This window comes from Nicotiana tabacum, chromosome 1 (assembly GCF_000715075.1).
Source record: "Nicotiana tabacum cultivar K326 chromosome 1, ASM71507v2, whole genome shotgun sequence".
In the NCBI taxonomy this organism is placed as follows: domain Eukaryota; kingdom Viridiplantae; phylum Streptophyta; class Magnoliopsida; order Solanales; family Solanaceae; genus Nicotiana; species Nicotiana tabacum.
Window position 1 is genome coordinate 119011978 of NC_134080.1, and position 26722 is coordinate 119038699.

At 35.2% G+C, this 26722-nt stretch overlaps 3 protein-coding genes across 5 annotated transcripts; all 3 read left to right on the plus strand.

Annotated features, from left to right (window-relative positions):
- The first annotated feature begins 4045 nt into the window (after window positions 1–4045).
- On the plus strand, window positions 4046–14997 carry LOC107787362 (arabinosyltransferase XEG113). Of its 2 annotated transcripts, XM_016608919.2 has the most exons (13): window positions 4046–4516; window positions 6552–6848; window positions 6956–7161; window positions 8800–8905; window positions 10284–10540; window positions 10714–10849; window positions 11624–11718; window positions 11814–11867; window positions 12179–12292; window positions 13254–13352; window positions 13438–13554; window positions 14259–14345; window positions 14461–14997. In XM_016608919.2, exons 1-13 carry the CDS (start codon window positions 4342–4344, stop codon window positions 14626–14628), a joined length of 1911 nt encoding a protein of 636 aa, XP_016464405.1. In that variant the 5' UTR covers window positions 4046–4341; the 3' UTR covers window positions 14629–14997. The 2 variants fall into 2 exon arrangements, with proteins under 2 accessions (XP_016464405.1, XP_075109214.1); XM_075253113.1 differs by lacking the exon at window positions 11814–11867 and having other exon boundaries at window positions 4052–4516.
- A 784-nt stretch (window positions 14998–15781) lies between these two features.
- On the plus strand, window positions 15782–18756 carry LOC107787363 (pentatricopeptide repeat-containing protein At4g19220, mitochondrial). 2 transcript variants are annotated; one of them, XM_016608920.2, is made up of 2 exons: window positions 15782–18244; window positions 18344–18756. In XM_016608920.2, exons 1-2 carry the CDS (start codon window positions 15910–15912, stop codon window positions 18745–18747), a joined length of 2739 nt encoding a protein of 912 aa, XP_016464406.2. In that variant the 5' UTR covers window positions 15782–15909; the 3' UTR covers window positions 18748–18756. The 2 variants fall into 2 exon arrangements, with proteins under 2 accessions (XP_016464406.2, XP_075109200.1); XM_075253099.1 differs by having other exon boundaries at window positions 15782–18756.
- A 3788-nt stretch (window positions 18757–22544) lies between these two features.
- Window positions 22545–24126, plus strand: LOC142163716 (uncharacterized). Its single transcript, XM_075220890.1, has 3 exons — window positions 22545–22922; window positions 23035–23407; window positions 23603–24126. Exons 1-3 carry the CDS (start codon window positions 22545–22547, stop codon window positions 24124–24126), a joined length of 1275 nt encoding a protein of 424 aa, XP_075076991.1.
- Window positions 24127–26722: the final 2596 nt, after the last annotated feature.

Here is a 26722-nt window from a genome sequence, read left to right on the forward strand (position 1 = left end):
AATCCTATATTACTTGTACGACTACGTATACTTGTGTGTGCGTTAGGGAGCAACACTAGTCAGTCGAGGAGGATACTTGGGAGATCGAGCGGGAGATACAGAGCAGCTCCACACCTATTTGAGACTCTAGGTATGATTCTAGACACGTTCGTGGGCGAACGTTTGTTTAAGATGGGAGAATGTGATGACATGGACGGTCGTTTTGAGTATTGTATCCCCGTTCCCCCATTTATCTATTCTTCTATATTCATTTGTTGTTATGTAACATTCTGGGGTGGTTGGTTTGGTTCTAGGGATGATTCGGAGTGAATTGGGACACTTAGTCCTAAGGTTGGAGGCTTAAGTTGTCAAAATTGACCGGAGTTTGACTTTTGTGTAGACGACTCCAGAATAAAGTTTTGATGGTTCCGATATCTTCGTATGATAATTTTAGACTTAGAAGTATGCCCGAATATTAATTTCGAGGTCCGTAGGTCATTTTTGTCTTGAATTGGCAAAAATTGAAAAGTTGAAGGTTTGGAAGGTTGAGAGGTTTGACCAAGAGTTGACTTTATTAATATCGGGTTTGAATTTTAGTTTTGGATTTGGAGTAGGTCCGTATTGTCATTCATGACTTGTGTGCAAAATTTAAGGTCAATCGAAAGTTGGTTTGGTATGATTCAACATTAGTTTTAGAAGTTGGAAGTTCATTATGCTTGAATTGGGATACGATTCGTGATTTGGATGTTGTTTGATGTGATTTGAGGCTTCGACTAAGTTCGTATCGTATTTTAGGACTTGTTGGTATATTTGGAAAGGGCCCCAGGGGATTCGGGTGTGATTCAGACAAAGTTTGGCTTCATTTTGGACTTAAAGAACTGATGATCTAATATCTGGTGTACTCTTCTTTCCATTCGCGTCATAGGGGTCACGTTCGCATTCGCGTTCGTGTAGTGTTATTGATGGCACGTGGATTTTTTCTCTTCGCGTTCGCGACACAAGGGTCGCGTTCGCGAAGGCTTGAGGAGGATGTGCATCGCGATCGCGAGAAGGGAGCCGCATTCGCGTAGAAGGAAGACTGGCTTGGGGGCATCAGGAATTTAGCCTTCTCATTCGTGGGAGAGGGATTGCGTTCACGTAGGCATTGGATCAATAGTCATCGCATTCGCGATAGGGTCATCGCGTTCTCAAAGGAGGAATTGGCAGCTGGGGAGATTTGTGCTTCGCGAACGTGAGGAACCTTCCGCATTCGCGAAAAAGAAAGAACTGGGCAGATTGTTAAAAATCCACATCGAGGGTTAGAGTTATTATTTCATATTTTGAGTTGTAGAGCTCGATTTTGGACGATTTTGGAGGAATTTTCAAGATTTTGATCGGGGTAAGTATTTTTTATTTGGATTTGTTATTATTTTATGATTCCATCTTTGTTTTTAGCATCTAATTAGTGAATTAAAGTGAAGAAGTGGGGTTTTTTTTGGAAGCTTTTTGTTTAAAGGTCGATTTGAGTTCGGAATTGGATGATTTCGGTATGGTTGGACTCATAATTGAATGGATGTCCGGGATGAAAAGTTAGCTTGGAATGGATGTCCGGAATGCAAAGTTAGCCTGTTTGGCCAAGCTTCTCCAAATCAAAAAGAAAGTTGAATTGTTTGGCCAAACTTTTAGAAGAAAAAAGTACTTTTGAGTGAAAGCAGAAGTAATTTTGAAGTAGCAGAAATTTGTAGCTTCTCCATAAAAGTACTACTTTTGAGAAAATACACTTAGATCTTGTTTGGCCAAGCTTCTGAGAAGCCAAATGTACTTTTAAAAAAAATTAAGTTATTTGGCCAATACAGAGAAGTACTTTTGGCCAACAGCAGATGTAGTTTTTCTACTTTGGGAAGAAATAGAAAATTCTAGCTTCTTCCGAGAAGCAGAAGTAGAAAATTATTTTATTCAAGACAAAATTATCCTTACCATTAATTTATATTTTTCAAATTATCCCTTCCCAATTTATGTTTTTTCTTTTCATTTTTATTTCTAGTTTTTACCATTCTTTTAAAATTAACGATATTATATACATGAATCATATTATAACTTTCCAAATTCTTTATTGACTTTTCTTGTTTTTGATTGTTTCTTTGTGTAATGTGTTGTTACTTTTCAAATTATCTTCTTCTTTTTTCACACTAAAGTAAATTATCTACATCCTTCTTTGGATTATCAATTCTCTTCTTATAAATAATTATTTATAATTTCTTGCTATTAGTTCCCGAATCTTTAAAACAATTATCAATCTAATTTGTAAAAATTACCTACAAATAGGTAATAAATTTACAATTGCATTGCATAATATATATATATATATATATATATATATATATATATATATATATATAATATTATTAAAAGATGAAGAAAAAACATCCACATTAAGCCAAGTGGCAGTCTCACAATAGGCCACTTGGCCATTTAGGACAAAGTTAGTAAGGTTAGGTAATAATTAGTGTCTTTTTAAATTTAATTTTTTTAAAATTAAATTATACATTATATTTTGTTAATAATTAGTTACTCTTTTTGAATTTGAATTTAAACATACTTAACAATTTTTTTTTATGAATTTTTTTATTTTATATATTTAAAATTATTTTTATTTTACGCTCAATGCCATCTTTGAAGTTTGATACATAGAATCATCTAGTTACAACTACCATGACTATACATAATTTTATCCGACGACATTCTTCTGTGGATAAGGAATTCAACTATTATGCTAATGTAGACATTACTACAAAGATCGAGGAAGGAAATGGGCCTTCTGATATTTCTTTAGAAATGCAAGGCAAGTCTTCTACTAATATGAAGGCGTTGTGTGACAGAAGTAGTGATAAAATTATTGAGAAATATTATCATGTGTGAGTGGTTTTACTTATTATTTCATGGTAGATTATCAATATATAGTGATTTGTCGAATAGATTTCTAATTCATATTGAATGATGTATTTTGATTATTCAAATCATCATGTAAGAATAAGTAATTATACTAGATAATATTATATGCTTTGGTATGACTATATATGTAAAATTGATTTAAATCTTTAATATGTTGTTTACTTTATATTTTATATTTTAATTAAATAAAATGAAAAATAATAAAACTCCTATGATAAATATTTTAGTTCATTTTTCTCTTTAAAAAATTAGAAGACCTTGGTACTATCTTTTTTGGTAATTTGACACTCAAAAGCACTTTTAAAAAGATTGGCCAAACACAATTTGTTTACCAAATATTGCAAAAAGTACTTCTTAAATGAATTGGTCAAATACAAACTGTTTTTTTTTCAAAAGCACTTTTGAAAAAAGTAATGCTAAAAAAAGTACTGTTCAAAAAAAATACATTTTGGTATCTTGGTCAAACGGGTTTTTAGAGGCACTTTTTAAAAGTTTAGCCAAACACTAATTACTGCTCAAAAGTGTTTTTCAAATTAATTAGCCAAACACAAATTAATTCTCATTAAAAAGTATTTTTGAGAAAAGCACTTCTCAAAGTTGCTTATTTTTTAGCTTGGCGAAATATGCTATAGCTTTTCATTTGGTATTTTTCTCTTTTCCCTATCTTTTTCACTTTTTATCTCCTAAATTTCTCTTAAAAGTATAAACCACCCATGTTTTAAGCCCCCGCTTGGCCATATATTTTGGCAAGTTTTTTTCAATTTTTTTTTGAAAACATTGTTTGTCCATAGATTAGTGATCTGTTTTTGAAAAATTTCTGAAAATATTTTTTAAGTTTTCAAAATCTAATTTATGGTAGATTTTGGGTGAAAATCAAGTTCTTACTCATAAAACTTCAATTTTTTTTCAAATAAAATGCATGTCCAAAATTTTTCAAAACTACTTCAAAAATTATTTTTCAAAACTACTTCAAAAATTATTTTTTCTAAGTTTCAACTATGTCCAAACACTAGCTAAGTCTCACCTTCTCTTTCCAAAAAAGAAAAGTCTGTCATCGCCACTTGCTGTGGTCAATTTTGTTTTTTGTTATATCTGTCATAATAAAAAAAATATAAATGAAAAAAGCCACAGATCCAGGTACAAGTCCACTAGCAGCACGATTTCTACTTAATCCAATTATCACTACTTAATCAATCAATCAATCTATACATTTCCAATTTCATTTTTCCAAATTAAAGTTCTTTTCATTCAAACAGATTCGGGTTTCAGACAGCCTGGTGGCGGTTGACTTTGAAGGCTGGCTGCCACACTCTGCTACACAGCTAGATTGATAATTCAAACATATATTTCTTTTCCTCAGTTTGTTTTATCAGACAAAAATGGTATAAAGTAGGAGGATTGGGGGATTTTCAAAGAAATAGTGAAAAAACTATGGCTTGGAACAATCCATTTAAGGAAATGGCGAATTCCAAGCCATTGTTCATGACGATCTATGCAACGGTGTTGATCGGGATAGTATTCTCTTCTGTTTATGTGTTTTCAGCCATTTACTCTTCTCCTCATTCCTCCACCTTCTCTCTCTCTATTGCTCCTTCTGCTTCTTCAGGTACTTACTTCAACAATATACATATCTGCATTTGGGTTCATGCTTTTCTAATTTAGTTACGCGTATATCTCTATGAGTTTAAGTTCTATGCACTAACGGTGTAAAATTATCTAGATAATCAGGCCACTTATTGTTAATTACAGGTAAATCTCTTCGTAAGCATTAGTTGGTAATCTAACAAAAATATTAACTGACCTGCTATCATATGTTAAAATTCATTGATAGTGTAAAAAAATCTTTACACTCTATAACTTTGTATATACTTAACCCATTAATGGTTCATTAACTTTGTTAATTAGCTGCTTATGTCATGAGAATGGTTTTTTCCCCTTCTACTTTATAAGATTTTGAGGTTTGCTTTTATGAGCTTTTTTTTCTTCTTTTGGGTGGGGTGGGGCGTGGTGCAGTGGGGTGTTTGACATTCGAGTTGGTTGGTGATCATTGTACTTAAGAATAGATATCTGCGTTCGGATTTCTTTCTACAATACTTGTATGTTTGTGTTTGTTTATAGGTGTATCAGGGTGTCTAGAGAAAAAAAAAAAAGAAGCTTGCATTTTTGCACTGCCTTTTCATTTTAGCAATGGTTTACCTAATTTGTTAACATTGGTTATGTCTTGAAAAAAGATGTTCTTTTCTACTTTTATTAGATTCTGAAATTTGTACATTCACGAGCATTATTCTTTCCCTTGGTTTCTGTCTTCTTTGTGTGAAGATATTTAGAGAAGGTAGAATGTTTATGAGAACTAGTCCCAACATCTTGAAGTATGATAGCAAATTATTTGCACTCGTGGAGCTGAATATAAAGAAATAAGAAGGAAGAAGAGGACACAATGTTGGATCAAGAAATGGAACATCGTGACAGTGTTTTATGTCTGTGTTGGACGAATTGGTTTGGATTAGCTTTTGTATCCAAGCAGCATTTGATGCTTCAATTTTGAGCTTTCCTGTGACTGATTTATGTCACTGCTTCACTAATGAGTATGGAGGGTTGGTTCATTTTTTCACCTATCTTAATTTGGCATTGGCTTTTTTGTCATGCAAGTTGACTTGGGTATGAAAAGTGTGTACATTGAGGTCGAAGCCTGTCTCATCAATTTCGTCTTCTACCATTGTTTGGTTCCTATAATGGGAGGGGGAGTGCAGGGAGAGAGAAAGTAACTGATTTGTTTCCCTGAGGTGAAGCATTGATGATTACTTATGATTTTTTGTATGTCTGAGAAGGGAAGAAGAGTAATATACTTCCTCCTTTTCGTTTAGTTTTGGACAGATTGTAGAAGTTGATGTGGAAGGGTACTCAACCCTTTTTCTTTTACTTCACCTTGTCTTTTACTTCCTTAACATAGGAGGAAGTGACCTGTACCCATTACTTCTACTTCCATTCGCCAGCTCCTTCTCTTTTCTATCCTAACCAAATACAGTGTTAGCATGCAGATGGATTCTATTAGTTTCCAAGTACTAAATTTGTATTGTATAAATGATGCATGACTTCTCGGCGATAGCCTTACGAAGACCATTCACATTTGGAACTCTTGTGAGATGCATATGTGGAGAAGAGTTGCAAGCAATAGATTCCAAATTTGTTAATCCAATTGGAGCCTATTGCTATGAGTATTTCATTCCTTACTCTGTAGTAGTTTGGCTTGCTTTGAATTGCGGTCCTCTAGTGGTGATTGTCGTCCAGCAATTGTCCGCATTCCTACAAGGGTAATGGCTAGTAGGCTTGCTTATTTGATTAACTTTGAAGTCTATTCTTTGTGTTTATAAGGAAAAAGGGGGAAACATATGACTGCCAATCATATGACTGAGGTTTCTGGAGAATCATCTCCAGAAGGCAACAAGAGATAAGAGCACCTCAAATGCCTGAATTTTGCTGTTCTCTTCAATTTACCTTCCATTAACATGTGTGTGTTTTGTCTGTGCTAGATATGTTTATAACGAGTTTAATCTGTATTTCCTTCTTCTTCCTCTCCTCTGCCTATTTTTAGTTTTTTCTACTGTACAAAAGAAAATCAAAGCAATGAATTTCTGTTCCAGATGCAGAAGCAGAACCTTCTAGTCAAGCATCAAATTTTTCTCGTCTACAAGCAGATGGTCATTCAACACCACTGAATCCCCAGCTTCAAAGCAAATTATTGAAGGCAATTTGGACAGTTCCCCCAGCGGGTTCAAAGATGCCAGATTTAGAAAGTTTCAGATTATCAAAAGAACTGGTTCAGGAAAGAGTTATAGGCAATGTTGTAGTTGTGACCTTTGGTAACTATGCTTTCATGGATTTTATCTTGACGTGGGTTAAACATTTGACGGATATGGGTGTTGAAAACCTTCTCGTCGGTAAGTGATAAATGTATTTGTCTTTCGATAAACTCTGTTTGTTGATAGAGAGGGTAATATTTTGATCCCTTGATTTGTGAAAAAACCACTAAGTCTGTGATTGTCAGGTGCAATGGATACAAAGCTATTAGAGGCTCTTTATTGGAAAGGAGTACCAGTTTTTGATATGGGTAGCCATATGAGCACTGTAGATGTTGGATGGGGTTCACCAACATTTCACAAAATGGGGAGAGAGAAAGTTGTACTCATAGATTCTATCTTACCTTTTGGCTTTGAACTCCTAATGTGTGATACCGATATGGTGTGGTTAAAGGTAATGCCTTGGCTATCTACTCCTTGTCTTTTCAATCCTAGCTGATTTTTGAGGGTTTCTGGTTATTGATAGCATATTTAGGTCTTATTATGACTATTTAATTGGTGTAGTTAAAGTTAATGATTTGCTTATCTACTCACCCATCTTTTGAAAACCAGCTGATATATGAGAACTTCTGGATAATTGAAAGTTTAGGTCTTATTATGAGTTGTTAATTGTTTAACTAGATGGGGTAGTACTTCAATTTGAAGAGTTCAGGGTTGGTGCATAAAAAAAAAAAGACTATTTTTGTGTTCAAAAGTATAGGATTTCATTCTTTCCCTCTCTTGCAAAGAAAAGGAGTGGGACAAGAAGCAGAAAAGGCAATACTTAATCCCAAAAAAATAAATAAATAGAAATGCAGTTTCGGAGTTGCACTGAATATCATTAGGTGAAACACGAAAATGACATTGCCTCAGGCACCATATGAAATCAAGATGAAAACCTAATATTCATGATGATCAACTGATAATACTCTACCATAATATATCAATAGAAGAAAAATGATCTCCATCATTTAATTGGAAAAGAACACGGATACCTTATACTTACCACCTCCTTTTTTGTATGAATATTGGAGCAGACCAAATTGAAAGCAACTTATCAGTATTTTTAGTTGCAAGTTTATTAACCTTCCAGATGAAGTAAGAAAATAGAAAACTTGTTGAACACTGCAAAGCTTTGTAAACTCAAAAAAATTATTTCTTACATCTAATGATTTATAACTTGGTAAAGTTAGGCTAGATCAGACTAGCTGTGTTAGGAAGTCTAGTGAATATAAGAGACCTCAAATTCTAGAAGACAAGATACTCGCTCTTTCCTTGCATACTTCCAGCATCAGCAGTCATTCCTTATATGGATATAAATTTGTCTGCAAATATATTGATTCTTTGCTTTTTAGTGCATTATTAGTGGCATGTCATCTAAATATGGGGAGAATAATCAATTTATTCAGCTAGCACTTTTCCAGTTAACTGAATGACCTTCTTTCTTACTATATGTTTGTTGGGGAATGCTGGTGTAATTTGGTGTAAGAGGGGAGAAGTTGGTGTTTCTGAGTCCATGTACCAGAACCTTCATTACCTGTGGAATCTAACTTCGTGTACTATTTCTACTCAAGCTGTTAACGTCTTCTCTATTTTATCTGTACACTAATTTCTTAAGTGTTTGCCCCCAGGGCCTAGCTCAAGTGGCAAAGGGTGGTGGATTTGTGTCTTAGGTCACAGGTTCAAGCCCCCACACCATGCAAAGCAAAGCCTGGTATTTAAGTGGAGAAGGGTAGAGGGACGGGCCCATTATCCACCGAATTTCGAAGGCTGCGGTTGGTCCAAAGGATCGGCCCCGGACGGATTTCTCGGTCATCAAAAAAAAAAATTTCTTAAGTGTTTTCCTATTGTTGCATCCTCTCATATTTTCTTGCTGTTAAGTTATTGACTGCTTAGCTTGTATCTCTCTCTAGGTGCTTTGAGGAATTCTTGTTTTGCGCTCTTTTTATTTTAATTTTTTGTAAATTCTTTTGATAAGTTGGATTTTCGTGTTGCTTTATCTTCAACTTGCCAATTCTAATGCCAAATTCTGCATGCTATGTTCAATGAACAGAATCCTCTTCCTTATATTGCACGTTTCCCTGAAGCAGATGTATTGACCTCTACTGATCAAGTTGTACCAACAGTTACCGATGACAGATTGGACATGTGGCAACAAGGTAAGACTTCGATGGAAACAAAGGTTTTCAAAGGATGGTGAATCACCATATGACTTCAAATTGTTCTTATGTCATCCTTTATTATCTGTAACTTCTTTGGTTATATGGAGATAAGTTGGTTCCAAGACATTTTCATGCTTGGCGTAATATTAGATTTTAGATTTAATGGAGCTCACTAATCACGAGGGTGTTACTTGTGATGGAGAACAGCTTTGTTCTGTTTTTATCCAAAGTGTGTGCTTACTTACTGTCTAGACCTTTCCTGTTCATCACTATTACATTGAGTAAAATATGAAGCAGATCATGTATTTTAAAGTGGATTATTAGTATGTGATTGATATCTTATTAGCTATGGAATACAAGTGTTTGATCACCAGTGACATTACACTTCTATACTGCTCCATAGCTAAATGAAGCAGCATCCTTCCTTTTCAACGTGGAAGATGTAGCTTTTGCTTTTGATTTGGCATCCACTGAAATCATTGACCTATTCATTATAGAGGGATATTGTGTATAAAGGTGATTAGTCTTGCTGAGTGCAATTAAGGAAGCTTAGAGAGCAAGCCACTTGAAATCTGAATATGTTCTGACTACTGTCGGTCTGTGGTTCTTATAAGGCTTCAGTGCGAAACTCATAACGTGTCTTATGCTCCACTTTATGCATCACAACAGACTCATAATGATCTTTTGATGCACAAGAAATTATAGTTTCCTGAGATGCTTAGATTTCATTGTTTGTTTTCAAGTTGTGGCTTTGGGATTCTATAAATGGTACTATCCTGTACGTTGGATGGAATTGCATAGAATGATCTTTAAATGCAACTGCGTGCAAAGATCATTGTTCTAAAGCCGGTTCCGAGATCTTGTAAGCGAAGGCGAAAAGCTTTAGTGAGCTTGGACTAATTTGTAGACATGGAGAGATACAAATCTTTAGTGTCAATCGTGATTTTTGTCTCCACATTTTAATGGAGGTCCGTGTTTTTTCTCCAAACATTTGCTTGGGAGACCTTGTCTCCAAACATTTTCTAAACTGTGAATTTATTTTTTTGTCTGTGGGGAAGTCTATTGGTAGGGTGAAGCCATATGCATGGAGTTAGAGAATCGGACTCCTTAAAATGAATTAGAGAATTGGACTCCTACCGAAAAAGAATTCTTAGTACGCTTAACATTACGTGTTAACTAATCTCTCTGCAGTCTGCGATACTTCACTTCTCCTGGGCACATCATAGTTACTGTTATAGTTGATGGGTCATTAAACAGTTATTTGTTGTTTTATATATCCACGGTCTGGGAACCTACTGTTCTTCCTTTATTTGGGCATTAGGACGTCTTCATCAGTCATTCTGTTAAATAAGAAGTTTATGTGTTCCTTGCATAGTTGGCGCTGCTTATAATATTGGAATCTTCCACTGGCGGGCCACTGAGTCTTCTAAGAAACTGGCCAGGGAATGGAAAGAAATGATTTTAGCTGACGACAAGATATGGGATCAGAATGGTTTCAATGAACTTGTGCGCAGACAGTTGGGACCTTCTGTTGATGATGACAGTGGGCTCGTCTATGCTTATGATGGAAATCTCAAGCTTGGTCTTCTCCCAGCAAGTATTTTTTGTAGTGGGCACACCTATTTCGTCCAGGTAATTCCTCACTTCGAGATTTTTTATTTCTTTTCTCATCCTGATATTAAAATCCTGTTTACTTTGATGAAAATGTTAATCTTTCTTAAGTTTTTCTCAGAAATAGCTGCTTACTCCTGAATTTTGACTATGGTAACTGCAGAATGTTCCTAATGCTCCTTTTGCTGTTGCAGGCTATGTTTCAACATCTAAGATTGCAGCCTTATGCTGTACATACAACATTCCAATATGCTGGAACTGAAGGAAAGCGTCACCGATTGCGTGAAGCCATGGTGTTCTATGATCCACCCGAATACTATGATCCACCAGGTTTTCTTTACCCATATTAGCATTCTAATCTCCTTTTTTCTTATATCTCTAGCAGTGGCTCAGCATTCAATTTTCCTCTTCTTTCTTTTTGCAAGTTTCTAGTCTCCCTCGGAGATGTCTCTCTTTAGCTTTTGCATCTTCTATGCCTGCTCATTGGACTTTCTAACTAGTGTAACTTGAAGAAAAAGTGAATAGCTTACTTCCAACCTGGCTTTAGATCCCATACGAATCCAACAACCACTTTGAGATGATGGAAGCTGTCGAAAGTCATGAACCAATATCTGACTGGACAGATGCAGTTATGCCTATATCTTTGTACAACAACGATAATAACTATACCTCAATCCCAAGCAAGTTGGGGTTGGCTATGAATCCTCACTGACCGTGCTGCTCCAATTAAGTTCATCTTAGACCCATATTCTACGTTTTTCACATTAGTAAATTACAACATATTTTGGATGACAAACCGCTACTTGACTGTAGTTTTAAGCAAAATTTGATCAAGAATGAGGTTCCTTTTGGCCTTAGAAGTTGGTACACTTTCCAATCTTGAAAATGAAGCTTAGACAAGTGAGCTTCCAAATAAATTTTTCCCCTTAATGTTGAAAGAAGTAATTGTGTTTTAAATGAATAAATCATATTGCTTAGATCAAGATCAGTATTTATTGGAAATATATCCCAAATTTTACTAACAATGAATTTGGTGTAATAATTCCCTTTTTTTAGTAAATAAATAAGTATGCTTTGGTGTGTGTTAATTAATCCTTTGTGCAGGAGGGCTTTTGACTTTTAAGCCTTCAATCCCCAAGAACTTGTTACTGGATGGAGTGCACTCCATAGATACACACTTTGCTCTTGTTAATTATCAGGTAAGCAGTAGCCAACCCCACTCTGCTGTTTTATCTACAATTTTATGGACTGTGTTGCATGTTTGAAGTATGATTATTGAATTATTATCCCCTAGATGAAACAAATAAGGACTGCGCTTGCTGTTGCTTCGGTGCTAAATCGTACCTTGGTGAGATACTACCCTGATCATTTACTTATTAGCTTACATGCTTCATGTATTTGTGAACTTTGCATTTCTGCCACGTATAGTGAGCTATAAGATGAGAAGATAAAAGATTTGTCCTTTATATGGATACTTCATGCAATGAATTACAATACGTTGGCCAATAAGCATGGCAGAAGCATCTCTGAACTTTGGATGCGTTTTGACATGATCCGACGTCCTTGTTCCTTTAACCATTAAGGCTGTTCAATTACCTTTTCTTTCATTGTTACGCAAAAAGCATAAACTGTGATTTATGTTGTTCTTTGTGATTTTAGGTAATGCCCCCGCTGTGGTGCAGGTTGGATAGGTTGTGGTTTGGACATCCTGGTATTCTGGACGGTTCTTTGACAAGGCAACCTTTTGTTTGTCCTTTGGATCATGTTTTTGAGGTACATATTTCATTTTTTAAACTGGGACTATTTAAATGTCCTCACCTGATGACAAGAAAATTGTGACTAAAGCAAAGAAATTACTAAAAGGAAAAATAGTTCTGTGCGATGAATTACTTTCACATTCGTTTTTGTGTGCGTGAGATCACATTGAGATGTGAATGTGGAGTTTCTGGAGTTTTGATACCTGTGGCTTGAATAGAAGTTCAACGTCTGTTCGATCGTTCTCCATTGAGTAAAGGAAATATGTCAATAGTCCAGAATATAATGTTGTTACGAGAAAGAAGAGAATTTGAGAGAGAACATAGCTTGATTATTCCCTCATGGGGTTTAACTATGTTTACATGCCCCAAGGAAGGAAAGAAAATCAATACATAATTACACCATATAGTCACTGGGAGCAAATCAAGCTTTAAACTATATTTACAATATTCTAGAATATTCACGAGATTTTAACAGTTGTCAATTTCTCTCTAGGACTATTAAGTTTCTATAGGTCCAATTTCATGGATACCATAAAATAGTGTTGTCAGATATTAGCAAATTTTATCTTCTTTGACCAAAGGTTAAAGAATATATAAAATCTGCCAAAATAACCAAAGGTTAATGAAGGTTCCTCGTGTTCTGATATGTCAATATTTTTCTAGTTCAGTTTTCTTTCAGTAGTTTTTGGGTCATTATTGTCTGTATATCTTTACTAACATACTCCTTCCAAATGTCAACTGTGTAAATCGTATCGCAGTAAAATATCATTTGATGTCATTGCTATGAACTTTTCTTTTCTCCTCTAGAGCTTACTATTTCTAAAGGAGAAAGCAGTTATTCTTTTGATGTTTGCATTTATGACCTGAAGTGCACTTCTCTGCATTCTAATTCACTGTCCAGAAGTTTTATAAAGGTCAACGATGAGATGGATACTGATGAGTCTTCACCTTTCTTGATCTTCTATCTTTTGGTACAGATTAATGTGATGTTGAAGGAAATGCCAGATGAGGAATTTGGACCTGGAATCAGTATTAGGGAGTACTCATTATTCGAGAATCCATCAATGCCACAGGAGGTGTTCCATTAGCTTCGTACCTTGTTTACTCTAGAAGCTTGCATCATACACTAAATAGATTAATTCTCTCTTGTTATTCTTTCAGGTGAAAAGGTCGTGGCTTGATGTACATCTCTGCCAAGAAGGGTCACTGGGCTGTCAGGTTAACAGTACTAGTCAAACTGGGGTTCTCAAACTTCCCAGACACACTAATGAAGAAACGGTAATTCTGATTTATCTCTTCCCTTTTTCTTGGACCAGGTCAACCCATCCCCTTATACCACTTTTTGGAGGGCTCTATAACTGGATCAACCCTCTCTTGTCTTAGTAATTCTGATTTCTTATCGGAAACAGATTACTACTATTGGCAAGAAGACAAACTTTCACAAAGTAGTTGACAACAGTGCTTACAAATCGATGCCGTAAATTTGCTCCTTTCAGTAAAACCTGAACTAGTTGGTGATGGATTAGATATTTTCCCATTGCTACAAAACCAAGTACTACCATAGAAATGAAACATGTCTACTGAAGCATAAATGAGAAGACACCCCAAAAAATAACTGGCATATAAGTGACGAGTAATACCTGATGCCTAGAAAGTTTGAATAGTAACAACTAGGAATTTCATCTGGTTCAATGGCTGGCAACTTCACCCACCCTAGAGTAGCCAGTGATTCAATTCTTACCAAGAAATACATTTCCCTTTCCCTTTATTTTGGCCTTCCCCGGAACCTCATTCATTGTACTCGGGAAAAGGAGGGGAGGGTAGAAACAGCAACATAATGTTATAGTCTTCTAACCGTTAAAAAAAATGTTAGTCTTCTAAAACTTTACACTTCAATGAGCTCCTCGTGTGCTTTTAGAAAGTATTAGTATCACCAAAGAGAAATAGCCATTTAAGTTCTAAACTTTGTTTATTATAAACAGTTGAAGACGGTATTCTCCAAGTTTAACGATATGAAAGTAATCCAGTTCTCATCAATGCAAGATGCCTTTGATGGTTTCACGGACAAGGTAATATCCCCTCATTCTTGTCTCCTTCCCCCACCTTTCTCCCTCCCTTTCAGTCTTTATATATTAGTTTTTGATGAAATGAAACCAACAATAATGTGTAATGAATTTGTAACAGACAAGGGAAGAACGATTCAGGAACCGTGTCAAGAGGTATGTAGGCATTTGGTGTTGTGTGGAGAATCACACACCAGGTCATATATACTATGATATGTATTGGGATGAGAAACCTGGTTGGAAAGCAGCAGCTCCCAACTCTACGGAAGATGATCATCCGCCTTGGTGAGGCTTCTTGACCATCAAGCTTGGACTCCATGAGTAATACCATCCTCAGAACTGTGTAAAATTCTGTTCCAATGCCTCTTAACATCTTGCACTTCGAGAGGGCTGTAACAATGTTTCATAGAGAATGTACGTTTTATTTCATAGGCTTGGTATGGAGGATCAGTCCTTGATTAGGATGGAAATATTTGCTTTTTTTTATTTTTGTGTACAAGCAAGAAATTTTGATTGTTCAGACATAGGAAGTACAATAAGATGAATGTATGATCCTGATCTGAGCAATTTTCCTTCCTGAGAACTCAGAAGTTAGCAGTGTAAATTTTTCTGTAACATTTTTCTCAGGCTATAAGATTTCTGTTTTATAGGCTAAAAAGTGCTATCCATGTTGAATTATGTGATTATCTCATCTAAAAAATGAAAATAGTTAGAGAGAACATACTTTTGTTACTGCTGATGCAGTGGGGTTTATACTGTTGAAACAAAACAACAAATCAGCAGTTCAACCATGGCAGTGGGGAGAAAAAGAATCTTCATTTTAACCCATCTCATAAAATAGTCTACTTTCCTAACTTATTATGCTACCATACAAAAAAGTTATTTAATGCGCCTTTATGTTTTTCCAAGACCATCCCTTGAACACTTTATGCTTTAAATTGACTGTTTTATACGCCTCACAAAATTTTCTTTTCAATAGTTAGGTTATAACTTGTACTGTGAGTTGAAAACGTCCCTTCGTGCATTTCTGCTTTTTATAATAATATTAATAATAACAACAACAACAACTACTCAATGACCTAACATTATCTTAGCAAATAGACATAATTTCCAACTATTCAAAAAGTTATAATAAGAAAATTTAATTTAGATTTTAAGAAATTCTTCCCTTTATTTAAGATGTGTCAATCTTAACATTCTACTTCTCAATTTTATCTTATGTAATACTTTTTCCATTTGTAAATAGCACACCAAGCAAGGCAGAGTCACAATGTTGGTTGCGGGTTCGTCCGAACCCAATAACTTTTGTTCAAATCCTATATTTATATTAAAAAATTCAATGAATATATACAAATTATTAATTTAAAACCAAGTAACTTTAAATTTTATCTTACGTAATACTTTTTCCATTTCTAAATAGCACACCAAAGCAAAAACAAAAAACATTCTCACAAACTCAACCTTGCCAAAGAGCCAAAACACCAAACGCAGTTAGCAGCTAGTACTAAACAACAACCGGAAATATTGCAAAGAACGTATCTGAGAAACTGAGATGGACATGTCATGACTCATGAAAAAGCTGTCCTGCAATGGATATAAAGCCTCTTTCCTCTGGAGATCATTGCCAAACAGATTCCCTCAACATGTACCACCACCTTTGCACTTCCTTTTTCGTAATCTTTACCAAAAACCCATATTTACGCATACCCTTTTGCACATTAAATGCACTTCTATTACATCTCGGAATTTACAAGTTCGTGCTCACACTTATCTTGCCACCCAACTGTTTGATAAAATGCCGCATAGAAGAGTTCAAGATTTCAAGAATGCCAAAGGCCATGAAATATTTCAACTTGTTAAGTTGGTTAAAGAAAACCCTGATATCTTAAGTACTTCACAAGCACATGGCTTAGCGCTTAAAGCTGGCATGCTTGCTCATTTGCCCACTGTAACTACTCTCCTCATCATCTACTCAAGTACCAAACATTTTAGCTCTTCATTGGCTCTCTTTGCTGAAATTATGAGTAAAGATGTGGTAACATGGAATGCTATCATGACAGCATGCATAAAGAATAAGTTTTTCGAATTTGCAGTGAAATTCTTTGCTGAAATGGTGAACGAAGGAAAGGAGTTTGATTCTGCCACGCTTGTGATTGTCGTTTCTGCCTTGTCTAATATGAGAGATTTGAGAAAGGGGATGATTGTTCATTGTTCAAGTGTGAAAATGGGAATGTTTTCAGATTCGCTTTTGGGAAATGCTCTTATTGATTTTTATGCAAAATGTAGTGATTTGAGCTCATCGGAATGTGTTTTTGGAGAAGTAGAATGTAAAGATATTGTTTCATGGAATTCAATAATTAGTGGTTGTATTTATAATGGTCATCCTGAGAAGTCATTGTGGTACTTCAAGCAGATGGCGAATTTGGAAAAAGGCACTGATAGTGTGAGTCTTTCTTGTGCTATTGCGGCTTCTGCTTGTTTAGATGAGTTTAGTTGTGGTCAGGTTATTCAAGGATGGGGAATAAAGCTAGGGTATGAGGAAAGCTGCCACCTTTCAGTAGCAAATTCTCTCATTTCATTGTATTCCCAGTCTGGGAACATTGATGCTGCTGAATATGTCTTTAATATAATGAAGCAGAAGGATATAATAACGTGGAATTCGATGATAAGTGGATTCTCTTTGAATGGAAAAGTCGGTGAAGCGTGTGATGCTCTTCATGAAATGCAGTTCACAAGAACCCTAAAACCTGATGCTGTGACATTAATTTCCATTATTCCACTAGCTGCAGAATTCATGCTATTGAGAAAAGGGAGAGCTATTCATGGTTTCACCATCCGGAGAGAGATGGGAGCAGAACTGTCGGTGATGAATGGTCTCATGGATATGTATTTTAAGTGCAAAAGGGTCAAGGACGCTGAGCATCTCTTCTTAAATATGGCAACGAAAGATCTAATTTCATGGAATACCATAATATCTGGGTATTCCCAGAATGGCCTGTGTAGAGAAGCTCAGTCTTTGCTTAAGAAGTTCCATAGTTGGAACTCAGAATGCAGCTTGTCAACTCTTCTGGGAATTCTTCCTGCTTGTGATTCCCCCATCTCAATCCAATTTGGAAGGTTGATCCACTCATGGGAGGTGAAGTTGGGATTTGTAAATAATATCATCATAGTAAATTCCCTGATTTGCATGTATATTTCTTGTGGAGATCTAGTAGCTTCTTTCAAATTGCTGGAGGAGATAGCTTATATTGCTGATGTGGATAGCTGGAATACCATGATCTCGGGATGCACACAGAAATGCCACTTCTCTGAAGCTTTAAATGCTTTCCAGTTAATGAGGCTCAAGTTCAATATCAACAATGATACTATTACTCTAGTCAATGTCATACCAGCATGTGGAAATCTTGAATTGACATGTGAAGGAAAGTCAATTCATGCCCTAGCTTTAAAGACCTCAGCTGGTCAAGATATTCGTGTGCAGAATGCTCTCATTACTATGTATGGAAAACTGAGTGACGTGGAAAGTGCAAGATTAGTGTTTGAACTTTGTTTTCATCATAACTTATGCTCATGGAACTGCATGATATCTGCTTTAGCTCAGAACAATAATGCTAAAGAAGCAATAGAATTTTTCTGTTTACTCAAGTTTGAACCAAATGAGATCACCATGGCTACCGTTCTTTCAGCGTTTCGACAACTTGGACTTATTAGACATGGGAAACAGATCCATGCATACCTCATCAGATATGGTTTTTATAAAAATGCGTTTGTAGCAGCTGCTCTTGTGGATATGTATAGCAGCTGTGGCAGGCTAGACATTGCAAGTCGAGTGTTTCAGAATTCAGCAGAGAGATCTGTTGCTGCTTGGAATTCCATGATTTCTGCATATGGCTTCCACAGCAAAGGTCAGAAAGCAATTGAAATCTTTCATGAGATGATTGATTCAGGTCTTACTCCATCAAAAGTCACATTTATCAACTTATTAACAGCTTGCAGTCACACAGGGCTTGTTGACCAGGGGTACTGGTATTACACTCGTATGCTTGATGAGTTCGGAGTTCAACCTTCCACAGAGCATCATGTCTGTGTAGTTGATATGTTAGGCCGATCAGGGAAGCTGCAGCAAGCGTATAATTTTATCAAAGACCTTCCCAGTCAACCTGATCCAGGAATCTGGGGTGCTTTGCTCAGCGCTTGCAACTATCATGGTGATCTTCAACTGGGGAAACAAGTAGCAAGCATACTCCTTTTGTTGAAACCTGAGAATGTCGGGTATCATCTTGCACTGTCCAACATATATGTTGCTAGTGGAAGCTGGAAGGAGGCTGGAGAGTTGAGAGACATTGTTCATCTAAAAGGGTTAAAGAAATCTGCTGGTTACAGTCTTATTGATGTTGGCTCCAGCTGAATTAAACATCATCAAGACCTCATGCAAAGAGTTTATCTTCTGAACTGCCACGAAGCCAGCCTGAGTCTATTTTCTAAGTGTTCAGGCAGTCAACCTGCTCACCTTTGGAGGACTGGGCGTGGTGTAGAAAGTTCTGGTTTAGTGGAGCAAAGCAGCTAACAGAACATTTTGTCGAGCATCTTAAAGAAATTATCTAGCTTCTATTGGCCCTTGTTGCTGGTAGAACTTGATGATCCGTGTTAATACAAAATTTTCCAAAATATTTCTTTTCCCCTCTTTGTCTGATTGGACATAAACATTAAACAGAGCACTTGTGATGGTGAGGATTCATATAGCCGATCCAACTAGTTTGGGATTGAGGTTCGATAGTTGTTCTTTCCCCTTAGTCTGGTGAGAGACTTAGGTCAGTGTAGGATGAATGTGAGATTTAAAGCTTTAAAAGATTTATTATTTACCAAGACTAAAATGAAACGAGCCTGATTAGAGTGAAATAGATGTCGAGGATTTGTATAAGCGACAATGAGGAGCAGGTGAACTTTCAGAAACCACTATGTTTTAGTGGTTATTAGCTAGTTGTAGCTACCATTTACTATATTACTTTCTATAGCTATGTTTTCAGGTTTTTTAGAGTGTATTCGATGTATTTAAGCTACAGCTGGACAGATTTTTGTATTCGACTGTATTCACGGCGTGAAACAGGGGATTACAGCTAGACAGATATTGTATTTAACAGTCTCACGATATGTAATTGTGAATACAGTAACGTAAATAGCGCAAATCGTGGTCTATTCAGCTGATTTTAAACGGAAAGTGAATCAATTAACACAATAAACTCCTAATATAACCCAACTAACTCAATTATATGTCTTAATACATAAAGCCATCTGAATACATAAATTATAATAATTTTAAAAAATGAATACATTCATGGAATATAGCGAGACAGTGAATACAATGAAATACATGGAATACAACGAGATACATTGAAATACAATGAAAAAAAAACAATGAATACAATGAAATACATATAACACATCGAGATACATTGAAATACAATTAAAAAAACGATAACAGACTCTTCGAGTTGCTCAGCCGCAAAACTCCGAATACAACAAAATACATTGAAATACAATGAAAAAAGGTAACAGACTCTTCAAGTTGCTCAGCACCAAAACTATGTCGTCTTTGTTCAAGAATAACCTAATGTCGTCTCGTTGATAGCAGGTTTCGACGAATTTTCACTTTGTTTCCATCGATAACCGGTGAAACGAAATTGCTTTGATCGCCGGAGATTTTCAATGGAGGAAAGGCACGAACACTTTGTTTCATCTTTGCCGCCTAACTTTCAATGGAGATTTTCCATCGATTTGTGTCTAACACTTTGTTTCCATCTTTGCCGCCTAACTTTCGCAAATTACTGTTACAGCAACATTACAAGATTGAAACATATGCATTGATAAAAACAATAAAAGACGATGCGGGTGAGAAAGAATTTCAGTTGCAGAATCGTGTTTTCTAGGGAAGATAATGACGTGCATCAAATTAGAGAGAACGTGGAGAGAGAAATTTACATCAAATACGGTAATTATGTGAGAGAAAAATCTGCAAAAGGAGAGAGAAAAATAATAGCGTATACAGTGGCTTAAGTATATGAGTTAACCATAAATAGATATTTTTTTATAAACATTAAAAGGTAGGTATAGAATATAATTTTTTAAAATGGTATTTATTTAAAATAAATAAGGTGTTAAGTTTTGCTATAGGCAGGGGCGGAGCTGCCCTTGTCCGAGGGGGGTCAACTAACACCTCTTCGCCGAAAAATAACACTGGGTCGATAGGTATTTTTAATTTTTTTTTGAATATATACAATGGGTTGATATTTGACAACCCTTGACACAAGACAAGCTCCCAGTGCAATGGTCAAGGGGTGTCAAAAGTGATGGAAGGTCGCAAGTTCCATTCCCGGTCGCAGCGTAAACTTCAAACGACGTGGTGCTCTCATTCTCAAAATTGCTCAAGTGCCCTTGTTGTCACCGTCGTTCGACGTTGGTCCTCTTTGCAATTGCAAATGGCTGGTCTATTTTTGCCTATCATGGCAGCCACGGTAAGTTCCTTTACTATGTTTCTTGTGTCGTTCCTTCCAGTTTCTCATTTACTTTCAATGGCTACTTTTAATTCATGTGAGCATCTTGGACTTTTTGAATGTTTTCTTTACCTTTAAGTGAGCATCTTGGACTTTAATTGTTTCTTTATTTTAAAGTGAAAATTCATGTACCAAAAGTCAAGAAACCTTGACAAACTTGACAGTTGTTATAATTGTGGATTGTGATATTTTATAAAAAATATTATTTGTATTTTTTCTAATTAAATTTTATTTTATAACTCAGAATCAAAAATCAATGAAGCAGTTTTTTTCCAAAGTACCAAAATCATGTTTGGCCGCTCCTCATAATGAATCTGAGTTGGAAGATGTAGTACCAAAATCAAATTTGGCCACTAATATTCAATCTAACTTGAACGAAGATGACAACCAATCGGAAGTACCACTGTATTCTTCTCAAAGACAACAAATTAATCTTGAAACTTTAAACCCCGATCCGGCCGAAAGAACTCAAATCTTGGACTACCATCCAAACCTCTGCGATGAGATTAGAAGAGCATACATTCAGAGAGGTGCTTGTCAACTTCGAGAACATAACTTTGCTCAAACAAATTTTTATGGAGTAATGCGCCGTTTCAATCCTAGATGGTTTGATGATTATCATGAGTGGTTGGAGTATAGTATAAGTAACGATGCAGCATATTGTTTGAGTTTTTATTTGTTTAAAGACGATAATATTCATCAAGGTGGATATTTTATAAAAAATATTATTTGTATTTTTTCTAATTAAATTTTATTTTATAACTCAGAATCAAAAATCAATGAAGCAGTTTTTTTCCAAAGTACCAAAATCAAGTTTGGCCGCTCCTCATAATGAATCTGAGTTGGAAGATGTAGTACCAAAATCAAATTTGGCCACTAATAATCAATCTAACTTGAACGAAGATGGCAACCAATCGGAAGTACCACTGTATTCTTCTCAAAGACAACAAATTAATCTTGAAACTTTAAACCCCGATCCGGCCGAAAGAACTCAAATCTTGGACTACCATCCAAACCTCTGCGATGAGATTAGAAGAGCATACATTCAGAGAGGTGCTTGTCAACCTCGAGAACATAACTTTCCTCAAACAAATTTTTATGGAGTAATGCGCCGTTTCAATCCTAGATGGTTTGATGATTATCATGAGTGGTTGGAGTATAGTATAAGTAACGATGCAGCATATTGTTTGAGTTTTTATTTGTTTAAAGACGATAATATTCATCAAGGTGGAGGTGATGTATTTTCTAGCATAGGGTTTAAGAGTTGGAACAAAAAGAAGAGCTTTAATTTGATAAGCATGTTGGTGGGCCAAGTAGCAATCATAATCACGCAAAAAGGAAATGTATAGATCTACTACAACAACAACATTCCATAATTGCATTTGAGAGGCAATCTGATCAAGTTAAGCATGATTACAAGATTCGCTTAACTGCTTTAATTAATGCAGTGAGACTTCTTTTGAAACAAGAATTTACATTTCGGGGTCATGATGAATCTAAAACATCATTTAACAGGGGTAATTTTCTTGAAATTCTCTCATGCTATGCAAAGGTATGTGATAAAATTCAGGATTATGTATTGGAATATGCTCCTCAAAATGATCAGATGACTTCTCCCATGATTCAAAAAGATATCGTGACCGCATGTAATTAGATGGAAACAATCAAAGCTATCATTAAAGAATTAAATGGTGACTGCTTTGCCTTATTAGTTGATGAATCTTTTGATGTGTCGCGAAAGGAGCAAATGGCTATTGTCTTACGATATGTTGATAGAATGAGATTTGTGGTGGAGCGACTTATTGATATTGTTCATGTCAAAGATACTTGTGCTTCATCTTTAAAGGAGGCAATTGTTGATTTACTTGCTAAACATTCCTTAAGTCTATCATATGTTCGTGGCCAATACTATGATGGAGCAAACAATATGCAAGGTGAGCTTATTGGCCTTAAAATGTTGATTAAGCAGGAAAGTAGATCGGCTCATTCTATTCATTGTTTTGCTCATCAACTTCAGTTATCTCTTCTTACGGTTTCAAAAAAATATATTCAAGTAGGAGAACTTGTAGTTTTGGGTCTCAAATATTTTGAATGTGTTGGGATCTTCTTTTAAGCGTATGGATGAATTTTGAGAATCTCAAAAGCAAAGAATTGAAGAGGCATTAGATATGAGTGAGCTTAAAACCGGTAGAGGCTTGAATCAAGAACTTGGTCTTTCAAGGGCTTTTGATACTCGTTGGGGTTCTCATTACAAATCTTTTAAAAATTTTATTCTTATGTTTGGCTCTATTCTTCATGTTCTTGAAGCACTTGTTGTTGATGCACGTTTGATGGATGAGAGAGCCAAGGCAATGGGATACCTCAGAGCTTGTCAAACATTTGAGGTTGCATTCATGTTGCATTTAATGACAGATGTTTTAGCAATCACAAATGAACTAAATGAATTCTTACAAAAAAAGGAGCAAGATATTACAAATGCCATGCTACTTATAGAAGTAGCAAAGAGAAGGTTGCAAAGTTTAAGAGAAGATGATTGAGATTCACTTATTGAAAAAGTATCTACATTTTGTATCAAGTATGGCATTTTAGTACCTAATTTTGATGTGACACACGTTAACTCTTTAAGATCATGACATAAATCTGCCGATCATACTATTTTCCATCATTATTATGTTGGTGTATTCTGTAATATTATTGATTGGAAAATTCAAGAATTCAATGGCCGTTTTGACGAAGTGACTACTAATTTGCTTCATGGAGTTGCTTGTTTGAATCCAATTGACTCATTTTCTAGTTTTGACATCAAGAAGATCATGAAAATGGCTAAATTATATCCTGATGACTTTGATGAAGTTAGTATGGGTGCTCTTGAGAATCAACTTGCGACATCCATTACTGATGTCCGTGATATTGATGAAAGGTTCTCCAATTTGAACGGATTTTGTGATCTTTCAAGAAAATTAGTTGAGACAAAGAAGCATTTAAACTTCCCTCTTGTATTCTGCTTGGTAAAATTTGCTTTGCTTTTGCCAGTTGCAACTGCATCAGTTGAAAGAGCTTTTTCGGCAATGAAGTTTATCAAGAATGGCATGCAGAATCGAATGAATGATGAACTTTTGAGTGGTTGCTTGGTGCCTTACGTAGAGAAAGATGTATTTAGTACTATTTCTAATGATAGATATTGTAAAAACATTTCAAGAAATAAAACCCCGTCGAGTATGCTTGTAATAATGTAATATTATTTTGCTATCAATAGTAGAATTATTTTTCTTGGCTTCTTCTTTAGATTTTGACACCCCTTTATATAAATCCTGGCAGGGGCGAAGCTACATAGAACTAAGGGTGGTCAACTGACCACCCTTTGTCGAAAAATTACACTATATATTAGGGGTGTTCAAATCGAACCGGAAAACCGCACCAAACCAAAAAACCAAATCAAACCGATTAAAAAACCCGACTAGGTTTGGTTTGACTTGGTTTGGTATTGAGTAAAAAAACCCGAACCAAACTGACATATAAATATATAAATTTTATTTATATTTTTAAGACTTTATAGTGAATTTTCTTTAGAAAACGTAGAAATATTTGGGATCCTCTCATGTATTAACCTTGAAAGCGTAAATTAACGAAAAATTATTCTTAGATGACTAAGAAAATAACTATCACGTATTACTAAAAAAATTCTCCCATTAGAATATTTTAATAGATCATATGTTTGTCAATTTTTTCCATATTTACTAAACATATATTCACTTATCAAAGCTTTATCTATAATTTTAACAAAGTAAAATTGAAATAATATTCATGTAACAAAAAAAACCCGAAAACCTGAAAAATCCGACGAAACCGAACCAATCCAAACCGATATAGTTGGTTTGATTTGGTTTTGATAATAACCGAACCAACCCGGTCCATGTACACCCCTACTGTATATATAAGTAGAATATTAGATTTTAGTGGTATATAATATATATTGAACACTCTTTATTGAGTATTTCTTTTACTTCATTCAAGTTTGAACACTCAAGATGAAATTCCTGGCTTCGCCACTGAATCCTGACTCTGCCACTGACTCTAAGAGGTCAAAATTCCTTGTTTGATATCTTTTCTTGTTGTATAACTTATTGCAAATATATAAGTGAAACATCTTTTCGGTATTTCTTCATTTTATAGTGAAAGGAAAATTTCATTTTTGATCCTCAAATATGCTTAATACCAAAATCAAGTTTTATGTCATATGGCGTTAATATATTCAAAGAAATTTAACTTCTTTTACACCCTCAACTTTGTCATTGATCCTTAAAAATACTTGCACCAAATCTCTAGAAGACGATAGAAGTTGTAATAACTTCTAAGAGAACATTGATACTAAGGGTAATCTCTTTTTCAATACTGTTTGTATGAGGGTGCAAGCTTAAATTTTACAACTGGAATTTGTGCATTCTTGGCTTACAAAAGATTCAGTTGGAAGAGGAGGGAAGAATAAGGTGCATCGTTAGCACAAGCAGGTGTTGTGGACGCAAATTGGAGAACCTCCTTTGCCGCAGTTAATATTGCAATTTACTGTTGCCTGGCACGGTGCTACTGATGGTGTATAACCTGTTGCATCCAGGGGCGAAGCTACATAGAACTAAGGGTGGTCACCACCCTTTGTCGAAAAATTAAACTGTATATTAGGGGTGTTCAAATCGAACCGGAAAACCGCACCAAATCGAAAAATAAAATCAAACTGATTAAAAAACCCGACTAAGTTTGGTTTGACTTGGTTTGGTATTGAGTAAAAAAAAATCCGAACCAAACCGACATATAAATATATAAATTTTATTTATATTTTTAAGACTTTATAGTGAATTTTCTTTAGAAAACGTAGAAATATTTGGGATCCTCTCATGTATTAACCTTGAAAGCGTAAATTAACGAAAAATTATTCTTAGATGACTAAGAAAATAACTATCACGTATTACTAAAAAAATTCTCCCATTAGAATATTTTAATAGATCATATGTTTGTCAATTTTTTCCATATTTACTAAACATATATTCACTTATCAAAGCTTTATCCATAATTTTAACAAAATAAGATTGAAATAATATTCATGTAACAAAAAAAACCTAAAAACCCGAAAAAATCCGACAAAACTGAACCAATCCAAACCGATATAGTTGGTTTGATTTGGTTTTGATAAAAACCGAACCAACCCGGTCCATGTACACCCCTACTGTATATATATGTAGAATATTAGATTTTAGTGGTATATAATATATATTGACACTCTTTATTGGGTATTTCTTTTACTTCATTCAAGTTTGAACACCCAAGATGAAATTTCTGGCTTTGCCACTGATTGCATCATATATATATATATATTCATTAGCAATGGCAGCGTTAGAGAATTTTTACCAAAGAAAATCAGAATATAAAGAAATAAGTAGACGAAGCAGTCAAGAAGATTCAACACATAAATTTTTTTACCTATTTATTTACATTATGTAATTTTATGACAAAAGGTGTCTATTAAGCTTCTTACTCTGAGCTAAGATGAAGCTCTTACAAGAGCTTCAATGGAGGATCTAGAATGTTCGAAAGAGAGAAGAAAATATCTGAGAGGAGAGCAGAGGAAAATAAAGATGTGAAAAATGACTCTCATCTTATTTCCACTATTACAACATCTATGTATATGTACACGTACTGTTGCCAGCTATACAATTAACTTAGCTAACTAATAGCTAATAGCTAATATGACAGTACTGTATCTAACTACTAACCAATATCTAGCAATAACTAAAGATCTAGAGATTAACTATTAACTAAACATATCTCAGTACCCCCCCC